The sequence below is a fragment of the Dinoponera quadriceps genome, unplaced genomic scaffold, assembly GCF_001313825.1.
Source record: "Dinoponera quadriceps isolate SergipeBrazil2010 unplaced genomic scaffold, ASM131382v1 scaffold1425, whole genome shotgun sequence".
In the NCBI taxonomy this organism is placed as follows: Eukaryota; Metazoa; Arthropoda; class Insecta; order Hymenoptera; family Formicidae; genus Dinoponera; species Dinoponera quadriceps.
The window spans coordinates 657,610-675,139 of record NW_014555679.1 but is presented as its reverse complement, the minus strand read 5'-3'; the positions used below and the strand labels follow the sequence as shown (position 1 = coordinate 675,139).

The 17,530-nt window shown below is 45.5% G+C and overlaps 1 protein-coding gene across 3 annotated transcripts; it reads right to left on the bottom strand.

The window, feature by feature from the left end:
• Positions 1–15: 15 nt before the first annotated feature.
• On the bottom strand, positions 16–14,842 carry LOC106745174 (unconventional myosin-IXa-like). Of its 3 annotated transcripts, none has more exons than XM_014620521.1 (15): positions 14,148–14,842; positions 12,051–13,009; positions 11,680–11,983; positions 10,961–11,578; positions 10,576–10,874; positions 10,257–10,516; positions 9,854–10,161; positions 9,446–9,783; positions 9,301–9,361; positions 8,916–8,963; positions 5,998–6,927; positions 5,819–5,902; positions 3,503–5,745; positions 2,412–3,419; positions 16–2,098 (listed from the first exon to the last, which is right to left on the bottom strand). In XM_014620521.1, exons 3-15 carry the CDS (start codon positions 11,970–11,972, stop codon positions 2,001–2,003), a joined length of 6,588 nt encoding a protein of 2,195 aa, XP_014476007.1. In that variant the 5' UTR covers positions 11,973–11,983; positions 12,051–13,009; positions 14,148–14,842; the 3' UTR covers positions 16–2,000. The 3 variants fall into 3 exon arrangements, with proteins under 3 accessions (XP_014476007.1, XP_014476006.1, XP_014476008.1); XM_014620520.1 differs by lacking the exon at positions 8,916–8,963 and adding an exon at positions 7,930–8,256; XM_014620522.1 differs by lacking the exon at positions 8,916–8,963 and having other exon boundaries at positions 2,001–2,098.
• Between the last annotated feature and the right edge of the window lie 2,688 nt (positions 14,843–17,530).

The following is a 17,530-nucleotide window of genomic DNA, read 5'->3' as shown; positions in this document are numbered from 1 at the left end:
GGGGGGGGGGGGGGGAAGAAACGAAGGCAGGTAGATTCGATTCACTGACCGATTCTACCCAGGATCATCATCAGGCGTAACTATTAATTCGCGGGGGAATTCAATTAAATTCGCGGTACGCAAGCGGGGAACCTGATCTGATTATCCTTATTGGATAGAGACTTTCTATTACGCCAGATCGAAATCTCTTTCGCCCCTTTTCTTTCTCCGTGGTCGATTTTTCGGACTGTCGCGAAGCAGCATGAGTTACAAATTCGTTACGGATGGACAATGGGAACGAAGATGGTGAAGCCACGAGAAGAAAAAGGAAAAAAAGAAAAGGATGAGAGACAGTCGACTTCTAAGAAATCTAAGACGCGTGTTGACGGTAACATACGAAAATTAAAACGAAATCTATAAAAAAATAAGAAAAGGAAAAAATTGAAAGAAAAAATACGTAAAATCCGGGCGAAGCAGCTCGATCAACTCCGCGCGCGAATTTGAGTATGTACATAAGTACTCATATCTAACGTGTGTCTGTGCATGTGCGTGTGTGTATTTCTTGTTATTACTTATGCTATGCACATGCTTAGGCGTTCCTAAACGCGAAAGAAAATGCATCGAATAAAGATTGATTCGGCGAACTAAAACCGGTAGAGACCCGATTTTCGACATGTTATTCCTACAACGAATATCGACGGTAGAAATGTTTATAATCTTGTTAACGCTCCTCGCGTAAATTTAACAATAATAACAGATTATTACGAAATTGTTATATTGCATAATATGTACAAACTACATTTTGGTTTCCTCTTTTTTTCTATCTTCTTCTATCTTTCTTTCTCTCCTCTCTCTCTCTCTCTCTCTCTCTCTCTCTCCCTCTCACGCACACACACATACACATTCACTCTCTTTCTCTCTCGGCCGTCCCTCAAATCCCTGCGTCAGTACTTAGAAGATACCGTAACCAACTATTGTTTTGTCGGAATAATCGTAACGGAAAACAATAAAACATCATGCAGGAATTCGAGGTAGTCGATTAGCGATTCTATTCGAAACGTGACAAGTAGATCTTTTGGGAAGAGATGGTTGAAGTGACAGATCTACTAAACGTTAGACGAATAGTTCTAAAGGAACAGGCGCATCCATGCGCAATAAGTTGGAAAACAATCTTTCCCGTAAAAAGAAGAAATACATTTTTTTTTCTTTATCGAGAATCGCAACTACGATGCAACAATGAATTACGTATGGAAAAGCTCTCCGATATTCGATCGCGAGGAAAATTACATTTCTTACGAACGTAAATTTGTAAAACAAGCAATTCGGTATATGACTCTCCCGGTCGACATGGTTGGAAGGAAACTTATTAAAATATATGTAAGAGTGTTTTTTTCTTTCTTTAAAAATACTTTCTAATTTTTTTTCTTATATTCTTATTTCTTACGTTTAAAACGTGTAAAGCGGCGCGTCGAGTAAAGCTCTTATTTGACGATTTATTACGAACGAACGAAAACGTTGCCAAAATATTCGATGAATACTTATGCTTGCCTAAATATTCGATGAATATTTGACGAATACTCGATAAATATACAGTCTTCGAAAAGAGGAATGCATTGCGAATAAAATCAAGTGGCGAAAGTAAAATTTGTGCGGTTCTCATCTCTCTCTCTCTTCCTTTCTTGCACGCGCGCGCGCGCGCACACACACACACACACACATACACACACACACGTATCGTATGGGATTAGCGTATCGGACATCTCTCTCTACTGGCTTCGACGACAAGAGAACGAAATGATTTCAGTCGCACAGTTAAACTTTTTTACGGAGTCAACAAATTACGAGAGCTATCTAGAATTGCGTCTACTAATGAGTCAAAACACTAATAATTCGCTGAGTCATGAGTTATTTAGCGATAGGGGTCGTTGATTCCTTGCCCTAACACACGACACCATCTCGCACCATCTTTCGCACTACTATACCGTTTAGAACGCATGTGAAACGTTATTCGCGGCCGATGTTTATACCATTACCATGTCCTCGTCAATATTGATAATCGTCGGAAACGTATTGTCTGCCGAACTCTGCCTTTGAATGGGCTTCTTCCTTACGAGTCCGTCTGCGATTAATAAAAGCAAAACCTTACTTAAACCTAACAACCAACCACTACCTGCCACTAATGTAAAGCGAATTTATCTCGAAAATAGCAATTTGCAGCATTTTCTCAATCATCTTAATATGCGCATGCTTTTATTTGCACAATTCGTTTCTTCGTTTATTCTCTCAGCTCGCTAGAGTAACAATAAAATGATAAAAGAAGCAATCCAAAAATGCTATCTTTGACAGATCTTCCAGGAAAAACCAACGTATCGCATCATTATATCAAAATACTCTGCTAATCACTCGTGATCAAATATTTCAGAGGTACTTACCAGCGGAAGGCGGCAGAAGATCGTCGAGGGATCCGTCGTCCAAATCCGTGGCCGACAGGAGGAGATCGTCATCCGAGGAAGCCCTCGTCAAACTAGGTAGGGTGGATGTCAAGAGAGCCTTTTCCTTCTGAATCTCTTGTATGTGACCGAGTAACTCCTCTTCTTCGTCCCCTCGATCTCTGTCGCGATCCATCGCGCCTCCTCTACCCGCGACGCTCGGAGTGGCCGCGTTTAGTTCCTCCGGACTGAAGATCTTGGACGATCGTAGACTGGACAGTCTATGAGTCGCCGTGTGACAGGCGGACTCCAGGGTATTAATGTCCGCCAACGTCGCCCTGACGACCCGCAATTTCTCCTGCACGATCGTCTCGACGCAACGTGTCTGCCTACCCACGTCTTGAAGGGAGTCTTGCGCGGGCAACGTCCTGTTCGTCCGGAGGATACACGGCGCGAAGACTATGGCCAAAGCCGACGGCGACATTCTGTTATCCACCTCGTGCCGCGCCACTCGCGCCAGATGGACGATCAGGCGTTCCATCAGATCAAAATTCGGCTTCGGTAGCTTCTTCAGTATGGCAAAGAGCGTGCTGATCCTGTCGTGCGGGTCCGTCAAATTGGCCGCGTGCAGGAAGTCGTCGTAATACTCGTAGGTCAGCAACGGTTCCGGCATGTCCCTGAAGAAGCTCTTCAGTACCGCAGCTAATACGTGCACTTGATAGTTCTCGAAGTCCACTTTCTCCAAGTCGCCCTCGTCCATCTTCATCTTGAGCTCCCTTACCTTGGAACTGACGCCGCTCTTTCGGTATATACCTTCGGTGTAGAGACCGTGCATCTCGATTGTCGTGATCAGACGATCTACTACGAGCGGCACTTTACCGTCACCGCAGTCCAGTTTGTAGAGCGGCACGCCGAACACCTTGCGCGAGTTGGTGTCCGATAGCGAGCCTTCCTTGCCGCATTCTGCCGCCGCCTTCATGTAGCATTTCTTATGACACGTCAGCTTGCAGTCTGAAAGTAGAATACGTTTATCACGATTAGAGATCGTCGAGTGGAAAAGTATACGTCTGTGTCGCGCGGGCGGAATTACTTACTTTGGCAAACGAGTCCTCGCTCGATCGGCCACATGAAGAAGGACGTGCAGACCTCGCAGGCGGTCGGTATGTTGATAATAGTCAACTGGAACATGTGATTGCCGTGCCGTATGGGCTCCTCCTGCTTCCGCTTCTTCTCCTTCTTCCGTTTGCTCTTGCTTTGCTTCTCGGGGGCCTCGGTTTTAACGATCGTCATGAATTCATTCATGAAGCCCCTGAATGCATTCACACCCATCGTTACCGGGAAATCTTCCCTCGTGTTCTCCTGCTTGCAGACGGTCTCCATAACGTGAAGAAAGTTGGCGATCAAGTCGGTGTACTTGATGTTGCCCTCCACGCCTTGCTGATGAATGGCGACGCTATACGTGATCACCAGGTCATCCTTGAACTTCCTGAGAGCGTGCTTGAAAACACGGTCCACCTCGCTCGGCTTCCGTCCCTCCTCCTGCCCCTCCATGATGTAGATCTTCTTGGTAATGAAGTCTTGCATCAGTGCCAACTCCTTGGCATCGGAAATGATCTTGTCCGTGCTGTCGGAGAAGGCGGAGGTGCCGGTCAAACTGAACTTGGACGCCACCGTCTGCTTCGTAGTGTCGTACGGTGTGCGCGGTGGCTTTCTATTTTTCCGTCTGTTCGGTGTGTTGGCCGATATACACGGCATCTTCAGCACTCCACCGTTTTGAATGCACTTCACGTGATACAACTGCTTGCAGTCGATGCACTTGTAACCCTGCGTCACGAACGCGTCCATCTTCTCGGAGCAACACACGCATACGTCGTCCTTCGAGAATCTCGCGACCTTCCTGAAGCGATGACCGGCCAGGGTGAACAGATTGCCCTTCCATTCGAGAAGGTTCATGGCAGGGGCGAGTTTCATGTCGTTGGGACTGGTGTCCGAACCTATCTTGTCCTCGTTCAAGCCCGAGATCTTCGTAGCCGGGTCCGAGTTTCGTCTCCTTAGCTCAAGATTCGTGATAGCGTTGGATCTCATACGTTTACCAGGCTGTTGCCCTTTGTACGCGGCCTCGTTCTTATTTATGGGCCAATCGGTGACGGATCTGGACGTAGCCTCGTGCGAGTAATCTTTCCGGGACCATACGTGCGACGTTTTGTTCAAGTCGCTTTCCTTGATCGTGCCGAGGAAGAGATTTCGCGTCTCGGTGTTCGCCTCAGTCACGCTCTCGCCCATGGATCGGCACTGGACCTCCCTCGACGGCCTGTTCCGTCTGGCGCTTCTCACCGGTACATCCGGCTCATGTTTTTCCTTCGATCGTGAGTTCTTCTCCTTCGGAGACGAGCCCCTCATCAAAGAACTCTTCAAAGCACCGTCTTCATTGGCGACATCCACCACCTTCGTCGAGGTGTCTCCTTCCGAGTTCTGTCGCCGCAAGTAGCCGAGGTCTTTCACGTTCTTCATAGGTCCGTGTATGTGGTCCCGTTTCGCCGGCGGAACGTTCTCCGTTCTTTCATCAGGTACGCTGTTGTCACTGAGTCTACGTTGCTGCCTGGAGCTCGCCAAGTTCTCCATCTGTACGAATCGATCGCTCGTGTCGAGCTTGACGTTGAAGTTCGCCGCTTCGTTCGGCTTCTCTTGCTGTCGGGTCGACTCGAACACGCCGTCGGTCACGTTCTTATAGTGGGAAACGTTCGGGGAACGAGTGACGGTCGCTTTCGGGGGCACCAACATGAAGTAGTCACCATAATTAGCGGGCGAATAGTCCACTCTGCGCCGCCAAATCTCCGAATTCGGACTGTGCGCCAGATTCACGTTGGATGGGTGATACTTCATCTCGCGCGAACTGTGAAACGGCGGGCTGGTGTTGAAGACCGGCGGGGCGCTCTGCACGACGTTGAGCGTCTCGCTCTCGGTCTCGCCGTCGCTGTACCCCGTCGAGGAGCTGTCGGTTCTTCTGCTGACCGAAGAGAGCCGACTGGACGCGTTCATCAAGTTCACATTCGACGCGACCACCGGCGAGTGATCGCCGCGCTTCGTCCTCGTGCTCGGCACTGGTTTCGAGCTCGAGTTATCTTGCGACTCGGAGCTGTTGATGCTGGCTTGAGATTCGTAGCTCCTCAGACTCGTCAAGCTCTCAAGGCTGCTCTTGCGTTCCGCAATTTCATCAGAGTGATACGTTTCCGTGGTCTTCAACGGTTCGTGCAGGATTCGCTTGTTTGGCGTGAGCTTCCGTTTGGAATACGAGATGCTCGTATCCACCGCGCCCTCTCGATGGACGTTATCACTCCTGCAAGTAGACCGATGAATTTCGCGACGGTTCTCTCTCTTTTTTCTATAGAATATAGAATTTCAGCACCTACCTTGCCGGCGTCAACCGGTTCTGAGATTCGACTTTCCGAGGAGACACACCGTAATCCGTCAGACTGCGATCTTCCGCAAACGGCCTATGTATTAAAAGAGAAAAGACGATAATAATCACAGTAAAAATAACAAGAAAATATTTTTTACATCATGCACAATATACGTAAACGTCACTTACTCTTCGCTGTCCCGATCTTTGGCGCACACTTTGTTGTCATATATAAGATGTCGGTAACAAAGCTGCTTGAACTCCTCGGGCTCTTTGATCTCTTGAAGTTTATCTGGCCTTTTCTGCTTCTTCAATTCACTGAACCTCTTTCTGGCGTTATTGCCTCTAACGTATGCTTGGAAGGTGACCGCGCATGACTTCAGCTTCTTAAACCAACTATGCTGTTTGTACATCCTCCAAGCGGTCTGTATGTGCAATACGGCCTCTGTTCTCGCGCGGATCACTTGGGCGAGTCTCTGCGCGGTGACCATCCTCCAGAAGGATTGTATTTGAACAACAGCATTCTTCAGCCGGAGGAATTTCCTCCTCTCCAGACAGGCACGGAACCATTTCTGTATCGTGGTGATGCTCGTTATGATTTGTTGATGCAGTTCAATGTCAAGCTTGATCTTCTCGGACTCTCTGAGGAAGACCTTTGTGGTGCCCAGCTGATAATTGTCCCGATTGAGATTGAGAGTCAACAAGAAGTCTCTCACGTCGGACTGGGAGCTCAGAAGGCCCTTGGGAAGCAGCATTCGATACAGCTGTATGAATTCCTCGTACGTCAGTCGCACGTTGAAGCCAGCCTGCCTTATTCTGACGGTCTCCAACATTCCCGTGTAGCGCAACTGTCGTTGCACCGTTTCCTCGTCGAATTCGTTCGGAACTTTATTCGCGTTGCTTTTGATACACCTGATGAAGAAAGGATTAGCCTGATTCAGAGTGTCCATCAGACTGTGCAAGCTCTGTTGGAATTGCGCGGATACTGTCATCGGCTGTTTCCTGGCCTTCCCGGGCCCGGTACCGTAACTCTGAGTCCTCCCGGCGAGCGTCTTCACAGTTTGTAGATTTTTCAAACCCTTTTTGCCGCGTTCCCTCGGCCGGAACGATTTGTTTTTCCTGTAAAGGTTTCCGTGCTAAAATACGTAATCATCTCGGTGCCACGTAACGTATGCATTCCTTCTCCTGTTCTCGCTTTTCTTTATCAATTTTTTTCAATTGTCATTCTTATTCCTAACATATCACATGATACGCTCGATGTAAATGCACACGCGATAGCTTGTGCGTACACGTGCGTATTTTGTGCACAGGAGAAGGAGTCACACTCTAATCACATTCTACTATCGCTAACGATACGTATTGGAAATATATATCTAATGTACAAGATAGAATACAAGGTAATAGAAAATTGGCAGAGCGTGATTCGACGCGGTAGAAAATAGTCGTCATGGTGAGAAATATAGCAAGCTCAACTATACCTACTCCAATATCTTGGGAAACATCCGACAGACAAATATTGTTATGATGACAGTGTATAAATAACATGTAATGTTATGTTAATGTAGAGATTCTCTTATTGTTATTAATCTGCGATCAGGATAACAAAGATATTTCATCAGTTAGTGTTACGTTTGCATCGTGTACTATACAAATATATTCGCATAATCGTAACAGCAGCCAGTACTCTAAATAGACATATGCATACTTTGTAAGAATTGTTATTTCTTTCGAAATTACAGCAAAAAACATTTAGCATGCAGCAATCATCGTTAAGTGGCATATCTAGAACAAGACTGCAAGATCGACGAACGATAAACGATAGATCTAATGACAAATGGTCTTACGATGAAACATAGAGTAAGGTTTTTTAAAAGAAAAACAGAATAATGCAGCGGTAATGTCGTTGAAGAAATCAAGAGAAAGAGGTGAGAATAAAGCCACGGTACAGTTTTGCATATCAATTGCCTACAAAAGTACTATTACCTACGAAAAGGAAACCCGTCACCATCCGATATATCGCTATTCGAGCGTATATACTATCTTTTTTCGTAAAGGGCAGTAAATTTCTGCGGCTTAAAATTACATTGTTAATTGAGTATCGAGTAGATACGTTTTACATACATGACGATCTGATTAGCGCGTTCCATGACGTTCGCTTCGTCTTTTGGAAGCACCCTCTCTAGCGGTGTGTGAGTATCTCGTCTGAATTTATTATTACTATAGGGCTGGTCTTCCCTGCCCCGTATTACGTAACCCTTCGCCGATGTAACGTTCGACGGGTGTTGCGTCTGATTAATGTTTCTAAACTGTGGCCACGATAGGCGATTGTTGTTTATATTGTCGTTGTTTTCGATTTGTATAGGAGGTAATGTGGCGGAAGGAGCGGTCGGTGGTAAGCATACACTGCGCTGCTTCTGATAACTCGGCGGACGAGTGTGTTTGTGCGAACTGAAAAATTCTCTGATTCTTAGTTGTCGTGATCGACGATGTTTCTTACGATTAATTTAACTAAGAACATCATTTAATATATAGAAATGTATCCCTGGTACGCTTCTTTTTCCTGATGTTTTTCGATTGCACCGAGCTTTATATGTATATATATATATATATATGATGCCCACGAAGAATATATTGTCGATTGATGAGTGATTCAAATATAAAAAGAGAACAATTGAGATAGAGAGAGGAAGAGAGATGATTACAACATGAACTGTATATAGAACATAAACTTGGTCTTGCGTCATGAAACATGCCCAGGTAGAATAGCAAGAGCATCATAAAATGGTAGAATGTAATAATCATATAGCGAATATGTCATGAAAATGTTGCATTCTAATTATACGGCTAAAAACACGAGAGGTGCAAACATAAATCCAAATAAAACCTGTAGACACATAGACAGAATTGGAATAGAATAATATGGATTTACAAATTTTACACGGCTCATATACACGGGTGTGTTTCGCGTTCATTAAGTTATCCGAGATCGAGTTTCACTGGTCATTAATGTACGCTAACATGTTACGATGTTGTAAATCCATGGGACGCGTCAACAAAATGTAACATTCGCCAAAATGACACATACAGTGGATCAAAAGACCACTTACGCAATTCGGTTAATAGTTAGATTGACGGCCGACAACGTCACAAGATGGCTACAAAGGGACAAAAGACAATATATAGCCAATATAAATATAATAAAAGATTCGCCTTAATTTATAGAACACAGAAACTCCGTCAGCGTGATGCATGTATTATTGACGCACAACGTAGATTCATACTCTGTAGGTGAGACAATATACAGACCAAACATAGTCAAGAAACAAGCGCAACAACATCAGCACTTTCTTCTTACAGTTACCAATGTAATACTAATATATGTTGCTCTGTTATATAGGTTACAGGTGGAAGCGTTCGATACTTTCTCTTATTACCGTTCATATATAGAGATACTATTAGAATAGAAATATCGATGGAAAATTCAAACGTTACCTTATTAAGTTCTCGTTGGGCGTTCTGTATCTATTTTGTACGGACGTCTTGTTTCCGTCAACTGAAAGGAAAAGAAGATTTTCATTAGTTCTTTGTATTAATCGGCGACGCCAACCGATACAACGTATTATAATTCAACTCGTACCTCTGCCGTGCCTGTGCGCTCGGCCAGCCTCTTGAAATGCAAAGTGAGCGCGAAAGAAGGCTCGCAGTATGGCCCATCTGAACACGGCGACCGGGTCGGCGCCGACTAATTCTCGCACGAAAGCGAGGGACGAGTTTTTCAGAACTCCGACTACACCGTCAGGTCGCATCAAGTCTAGATTCTTTTCTCGCATATTGGCGGCTTGGTACTTAACCGAGCCGGCATAATGACGTACAACGAACGCCGCTTCTCGGCGCTGGGGCGCCTCGTAGAACGGATTCTCTTTGTGCACAGTGTTAAATTTTTGCAGCAACGTCTCGTTCGTAGCGCCGGGAAAACTGTGAGGTAAAATTAGATAATCGGATATATCTTACAAAGTTTAAAACGTGCCTAGATCATGATACTGACTTGCACTGGTCATCGAGGAGACACAGGAGACCGTTCGGTTTTCCCTCGATGAGATTGAGGCATCCCGAGTTGTCGCTGTATCCTATGTCTGTCCATCTGATGCCCTGCTTGCGATATTCTCGTTGCTCGTATTGGAAAACATGTTGATTAAAATAATGCTGCAGCTGTTCGTTCGCATAATTGATGCAAAGTTGCTCGAAACTGTTGCATGTTTTGAAATCCTCAAAGCCAAATATATCTAGTACACCTATGCTATGGCCCTGATGGTCTCTAAGGGTGTCCTTTTTAGAAAGCAATGCATGATTGACCTGCAAACAAAATATAATAATGTATACAATAATTGCATACACGATTAATATGAGAGAAGCATGTTTGTTTTCGCAGTCGAAATTGTTTCTATTACCTGCAGCACGATCCAATCGAACAGAGCTCCGTACAGACACTTCGCCATGGCGTCACGTGCCGCAATTGCCTCGGGAAGCCTATAATTAATAACTAGAGTTTCTCCGGAAGCTCTCGCACGTTTGGCTGTAAGCGCCGCCAATAGAGTTTCTTGCTTGACTCTGAGAAGCTCCGATATCAGGGCAACTACTTCAGGATTCTTAACACCTACAGCCTCGTCGTGATGGTGATACGACTTTCTCGGATGAAACTCGACGTTACCTGAATTAAGAATGCAGAGTTAATTTGGATACACCTTGTCGTGATTATTCGGTAATTACCTAACAGAAGGACCGCCGACAAAACTGCGAAGAGCCGCCTCTGCTTCTCTGGTGTGAAACCCACCATTTCCATGGACTGTTTCAATCGTGAGAACTCGTGCCTCTCGTCGATATTCTCCAGCCCGTAACAACCGCTTTTATTTAAGTAATTATACCGATCACAGCTCTCCAAGTGTAACAGCTGTTTTTCTTGCTCGCTCGCGCCAGCCAGCAGGTAGTAAAACACGTGATAATTTCTTTCATTCCGTCCTTGAGAGACAATCCTTGATTTCTCCAAGAGATATTTTTGAACCACAGCACTGTATAATGCATTTGAAAGGTCATCTCTTCCGTCTTTATCATACTATATATTATAAAATATTTTCTCACATAGCAGAACACATACCCATGGACCATTCCATTTTCCTTATAGTTTACTTGAATAAATTTGCCGAAGCGACTGCTGTTATTGTTGTGCGCTGTTTTCGCATTACCAAACGCTTCTAGGACAGGACCAGCGCTGAGTATCGTCTGCTCCACTCCGCTACCGTGCGAACCCTTCTGACTGAGCGCCGTCAAATGATGCAACAAGAAGTTCGTCGATTCCGTTTTACCGGAACCGCTCTCACCGCTAATAACGATACACTGATTCTTTTTCTCCTTGAGCATACAATGATAAGCTGCATCGGCTATGGCAAATATATGCGGAGGTATGTCCGGCCCCAATCTTCTGTTTTGATATAGTTTCACGTATTTCGGATTGTAGATAGGGTAAAATTTGAACGGATTCAAGGCAATCAGTATGCTGCCAACGTAGGTGTATATGTTGCCAGCCAGAAACCTGGCTCTCAGGTTGTCCAACAGCGTTTGCTCGTTCAGGTCTGGAAGCTGGCACAGATCCGGATATTCCTTGTCACGTGGTTGATAAAGGAATCTGTTGAAATAGTCCTTCAAAAGTTGAGGATCCATAGGAAATCTACTGTCGGACCATAAATAGTCCGGCTGCTTCTTTCGTAAGTAAAACCTGCAAGTACAAACGTATATTTAATGATTGCTTTAATGAGAAATCACTTTTGAGCAAGTAACGATCAAATAACGCTATTATATCAGGACGTTAATAGAGACCTATAATATTCCTGTTGGGCGGCATTTTTCGGCCACAGTAACATGAGTGCCACCGGGCACTCAGTAGGGCCAAGTCGTCTTTCCTTGCACTCCTGCCCAACAGAATTTCCTACTACTTCTGCTAACTCATAGCCGTTCGAAACAGAAGCGTCAACTAATCCGAGTCTTTCGATAATACATTCCACTATCTCGGCCGATGAAGTCTGCTTCGTGGCTTTAATGGATAGTGCCTCATATTCAGGGCTCCATTCACCCACAAATACTTGCACTACTCCAGATCCACAGTTGTCCATCTTTTTTAACCCTAAAGTCGTAATTATAAGGATAGAACAGTGTTCCAAGAATTAAATCGATGTAATTCAATAACGTACCTTGTATTTATGAGGGTTAACAAGTATGTCCTCTATCATCTATACAGTATTTCAAATATGCCGCTTTTCCTACTGCTTCTTGCTTACTCGTTATATACAACCACTGATTTAAGCGTTTAAAATAATTATTATACATTTTGTTTTACAAATTTGCAATAATATAAGATATCAGTGTTTATGATTATTTACACGTATCGATTATAATATGTAGCATCCGCCGTAATTTGTATTATACAATTTACTCTTGCCAAAAATACACTTGCAGCTGGCCAAGTCTCAAGAGTCAATCAATTTTAATTACATGTATCATTATAGTTTTAAAAATAAATCTGCGTGACAAATTAAAAATTTGCAAGTATATCTCTTCTCTGGTCGTAAAGCATATTAATAAGAAATTGTAAAGCCCTTCCAAATTATTTCTTCCTATAATAGGTCCTTCTTAAATCCGTTATAGAATAGCGCACGATTCATAGGACAGAATATCATAGAGTATTCCAACCATCGGTTAATAATGATTAGTGTAGTAAAATAGAGTCGTTAGAATTATATTTTTTACTCTTTTTTTAGATTTATAGATTCAATCAATTTCATAGGTCCTTGTTCCTGATTTGTTCATTAAGAGTTAGGAGTATTTCATAGCTATAGGATAGCCTGTTTTATTTGAATATCATGTGTTTAACATGGACTGTCCATTAGAACCCTCCTGACAGCCATTAAATTATTATCATCACGACATTCACTGAACAGGTGACAAGCGTGGGTGTGCTATTGTTGGCAGGCAGTAACTTAGTTTCCTTGTTCTGACAAAAATCCAAGGTCTTCACAGTACATTGTAAACATTCTCATGCCTCCTGAGTATTTCAGCATATTTATTGCGACAGTTTACAATTGTGAGCCTGTGTGTCATTGCCATGTATTGCACAAAGCTCTTTTTTCTAAGTCAGAAAGGTATTCTCTATCTGAAAAAAATATACATGAATGTATCAATCAGACCATTGGAGGCGGTGAGCTATTTGCGTAAGGAATAAACACTGGATTGCACTATGGACATTTAATATTACTTATAGATTCAGTCAATATAAATATATATATACAGACGCTCGAAGTATTTCAAGCATCTAATAGCATGGAAGTTGAAACTTTGAGTTAATATAGGAAAGGATCGAGTTACACGGTCAAATAAACCAATTCTGAATTTAGACACGATGTAGTCTCGTTGAAGGGGGACTGAAGTTCAACATAATAAGAATGAACAGAGCGGGTGCATTGCATCTCTATTTTAAAGCCCGTCAAGATAGAACGCACTTTAAATCATATGGGAGGGAGTTATTAAAGCGGCTATTAAAAGCAGAAGCGGATAAATATAATCCCCGTGTATCAATCGCGATCTAACCGGCGGTGAATCTCGCGACTTCAACTCCTCGTCGTCGTCGTCCGTCGCGGTGTCACGCGTGTTTCGTGAAGTCAACCGAACTTAAAAATATCCCATTTCTGCCCCCGAGACTCGTTTTTCCGGCTGCTTCGCGCTCACAAATAACCGCTTCACTCTCTTTCTCTCGCTCCCTCTTGCGCGCACCCGACGACGACGGCGACGAGAAAAACACCGTTCGCTCCGGAATAAAAACAGCGTTCGGCCGTCGCGGTCCAGGGGCTCTCGAATTGATCGCGCGCCTCGCGCGTACACACAAAGGGTTGCACGCGATAACCAAACGGCATACTTATTCGCAATACGCTCCGTCCTGAGCGAGAGCTGACGGCTGACACTCGCGGAAGGGAGACTCCGTCGTCGTCTTGTCGCATGGATTGGCGGGTCATGGACTATGCCACTGATCAGGGTCTGTCCGGGACGCGAGCGTAAACGTCAACACGATAAACCGAGCTTAAAGTCTTAGGAATTTCTTGGCGAACGAGCAACCGTGAGACACGGCACGGAACGCGCGGTATCACCGCGGAGGAATGTATATCGTTGCGAGACGTGCTTGCGTGCGTGCGTGCGTGCGTGCTCACTCGTTTACTCGCTCTCTTGCGTGTGTGCATTACGCGCGGAGCCAGAAGGCGTCCGCTCGCTACGGTCTCGGAATATTTTTGTAGAGTTACCTTCTCCGTGGGTCGTGGGGTTCACACAACGACGCATCATCCTCTGACAGCGAGCGGATCAGTGTGCACTCGGACATGCTGCTGCGGGCAGGAGCCCGCCGCGTGAAAAGGCTGCCGTCTGTCCTCGGAGCCCGACGATCTCTCTCTTCCCTTTCGCATCCGCTTCCAGAGTCTCGGATCTCGAGATCCCTCTCTTTCTCTCTTGCTCTACCTCCCTCCCTCCGCCTCTCTCTCTCTCTCTCCCTCTCTCTCTGTCGCTCCTTCGCTCTGACCGTCAGTTCGTCTCCCTCTCTCTTTCTCGTCCTCTTTCTCTCTCCTGCTGCTGAGCGCACCGAAAGCTGCGAGAGAGACCAGCAATCGTGATTTGTTCGCTCGCAGGGCCAGCTCACACCACGTAGCCGCGACTCCGTTTTCCTCGGCCGAGCGGCCCAGGCGGACGACGGAGACACACGCGTGCACGTTACAATACGGGCGGGTTGACACTTCGGTAAACACGCGTCGATCGGCACTCACCACGTACGGATCCGCACCGGCCTGGCCGCGGCCGCGACGCGCTCCAAATCGCGGGTGATCCTCTCACTGTCGCGCCTCGCGTACAGCACGTTCCCCCGCGCTAATTAACGCACGATACCGATGACACAGATGATGGGCCCTTGCCCAGTTTATCGTCCTTCGTCTCCGCACGGGAACCTGCGTCCCGATACGTCCACCATTTCGATTTTTACGATCACGTGGTACGCGCCGACGGACGACGATTGGTCGCGCGAGCGCGGCGACGTGACCAGTCGCCGATGCACTTCTGCCATTCGAACGAACGCGGACGATGCTTTTAGAGCCGTCTGTCGCTGATACGGCGAAGCCTCTGGCCGCCGCCACGAGACCCCGTCACTTCTCCGTTGCTTTGCCGCTTTCCTCGCGCCCGACTTTCCCGGTCTGTCCGTCGCGGGTCGAGCGTAAGATACCGTAATCGCTGATCTTGTCTCTTTCTTCGCCGGACACGTCATTGAGTCGATACGTAATTGTCACCGACTCCGATACCGCTGGTATATACATACGGATACGTCATGACGTCGTTATCGACTCGAAAGTAAACGTGTGACGCCAACGCGAGCGCGCGCAGGCGCACGGTAATGCCCGCTTCGCGCTTGTTCCCGAGTCGAGAATGATATTACCGACGGATACACGCTGACGAACGAGGAAGAGAGGGCGCGAGCGACTCGCCCGCGCGAAATTCGCGGCAACTTATCGAGAGACATGCGACTTCAGTATTACCGTATCGAAAAGAGATACAGAGATGCGCATTATCATGAGAAATATGGCGCACTGATTGCGTCTGAATACGAAACGTCGCGCGGAATATCCTTAAACGCCGACGAGATGTTAATAATGGCCGACGTCTTTACGAGACGTCGGCCACTGATATGTTTAAACAGTTGCAGCGTACAATGTAGCATCATTAGGTCTGTTCTTTGTCGCTGAACCAGTGCATATTTTTGGAATTTAAAAAGAAATACTCGCACGCAATTCACATGCGATTTAAAGCAACACTGCATATTATGGAATAAAAGACAAAGACTCACCGAAGTAGGGCAGCATAGACGCCGAATTTCAGAGCGTTTATCTCGTTATCTCGTACGACTCCATGTTGCCGATGTGACGCGCTGGACGCCGGTTAAAGGCACATCGCGGTCAAATGCGCGAACAGATCGACACGCCTAAATGATTGCCTGTCATTGGATTCGACACACCCGGCACTCGTTCGCGCGCGAGATTCACTTTCGACGTGCAAACAGATGCAACGAGCATGGAGCGATCGCGAGTCGAACCCGACGCTAACCACCGTGACGTCACGGTGACGTTTCATCATGGTGAATCGTTTGGACGTTCCAACGGCTCCGATGTAACAAACGCTCTTTGTACGATAAGTAGCGATACAATTTTGTCATGACATCGTGAGCGCGTTTATTTTAATATTTCGGATATGAAGGTCATCCCGAGTAGACTTGGCATATTTAAGAGTTGATTTTTAAGAATGATTTATATTTATATAAACCGCCATAATCTCGACCCTCGTTGTGCCGGTGATGTCGAGGCTACGAGAACCTTTGCAATGTTCAGTTCGTATATATTGCTCCAAGGTAGTGCGCGATTTAAGAATTCGTTCGGTATTTTCCGCGATTTCAGCCCGTCAACGAGTCTCACTCGCAAAATATCGCCGCCGGCAACGTCGATTAGTCGCCAAAAGTGATCGGATTGTTGAAAGTGTCGATATTTCGCTCGTTCGTTACGTTGCGACGTTACGTCTCGAATCATTAGGTCGTTCCTCCGCATCGCCTTTCGACCGATCAAAAAGGAATCTGATACGCCGATTATCATCAAGAATATTGTGCCATACGTTTATTATGACGAACTATCGTAAAACAACCGTCGAAAGTGCACGTCTCTTGGGATAGGTTATGAGAATACCGAGTGAAGTGTATCTGTCAATTGCACGTACACTTCGAGAAACTCAATCACTGCGATGTTCAGTTATAAAGCGCGTGGGAGAAAGCTGCGGCAGTGTCGAGAATCCGTTTCGTATTTTTCGCAATTTCGGCTTATCGGTGACTCTCGCGCGCGAAATGTCGTCGCCGGTAGTGCCGAGAGTAAATCACGCGTGCTCGTGATGGAAAATGTCGTTGAATAGTCGCCGAAAGTGAATGTCTCGCGAAACGGGTCGTCGGGAGTGCCAAGTGATGCTTCACGCGTTCCTATATCGATTCGAAGTTCGTATCGTTATATCGTTGCTCCAAATGGCTTCGACCGGCCAAGAAGAAGTCCGGTACGCGAATTATCGGGAGTGCCGAAAGAGTTACGCGTGGTCGTAGTAGAAAATCGTTAAATTATTGCCGAAAGTGAATATCTCGTGGATTATTGTCGGGAGTGCCGAGCTTCTCGTGTCCGTTGCATTATGGCGATCCTGAGATCAAAGGAAACTCAGTCTTTGCATCGTGGTTGTCTACGTTTTGTCCCCGCTGAAGAAGTCGATAAGTACCAGTACAGAAACATATATTGTCGTGTATATGCACGTCGTGTATGTGCATTCGCTCATTTAAAGCAAACACGAAGCAATCGCATTGGTCTGAAATATAAAGAATAGATCGCATTGCGCGAAATTAAGACTAAAAGTAAGAACACACAGAGCAAGGAACATTATTGTAATCTTTAAATTGCAGATAAATCTTCAAAATATCTTTTCGCAACACATTAAATAAAAAATAGTAGGCATATATATTTAGACTCTTAATTTTCGCTGAACGAGATTCTTATAACTAAATCTCACAGAACAGTTGTTTTTCATGTCAATGTATGAAAAAATTTATTATTTTCTATCCATCATTATT

Excerpts from the sequence above, each read along its gene's own strand:
- LOC106745174 (XM_014620520.1), bottom strand. The coding sequence starts at position 11,972 with ATGGACAACTGTGGATCTGGAGTAGTGCAAGTATTTGTGGGTGAATGG. Across the intron at positions 9,362-9,445 it reads AGCGCACAGGCACGGCAGAG|TTGACGGAAACAAGACGTCC; the intron begins GTACGAGTTGAA and ends TTTTCCTTTCAG. Across the intron at positions 6,928-7,929 it reads CGCGCTAATCAGATCGTCAT|GAAAAACAAATCGTTCCGGC; the intron begins GTATGTAAAACG and ends AAACCTTTACAG.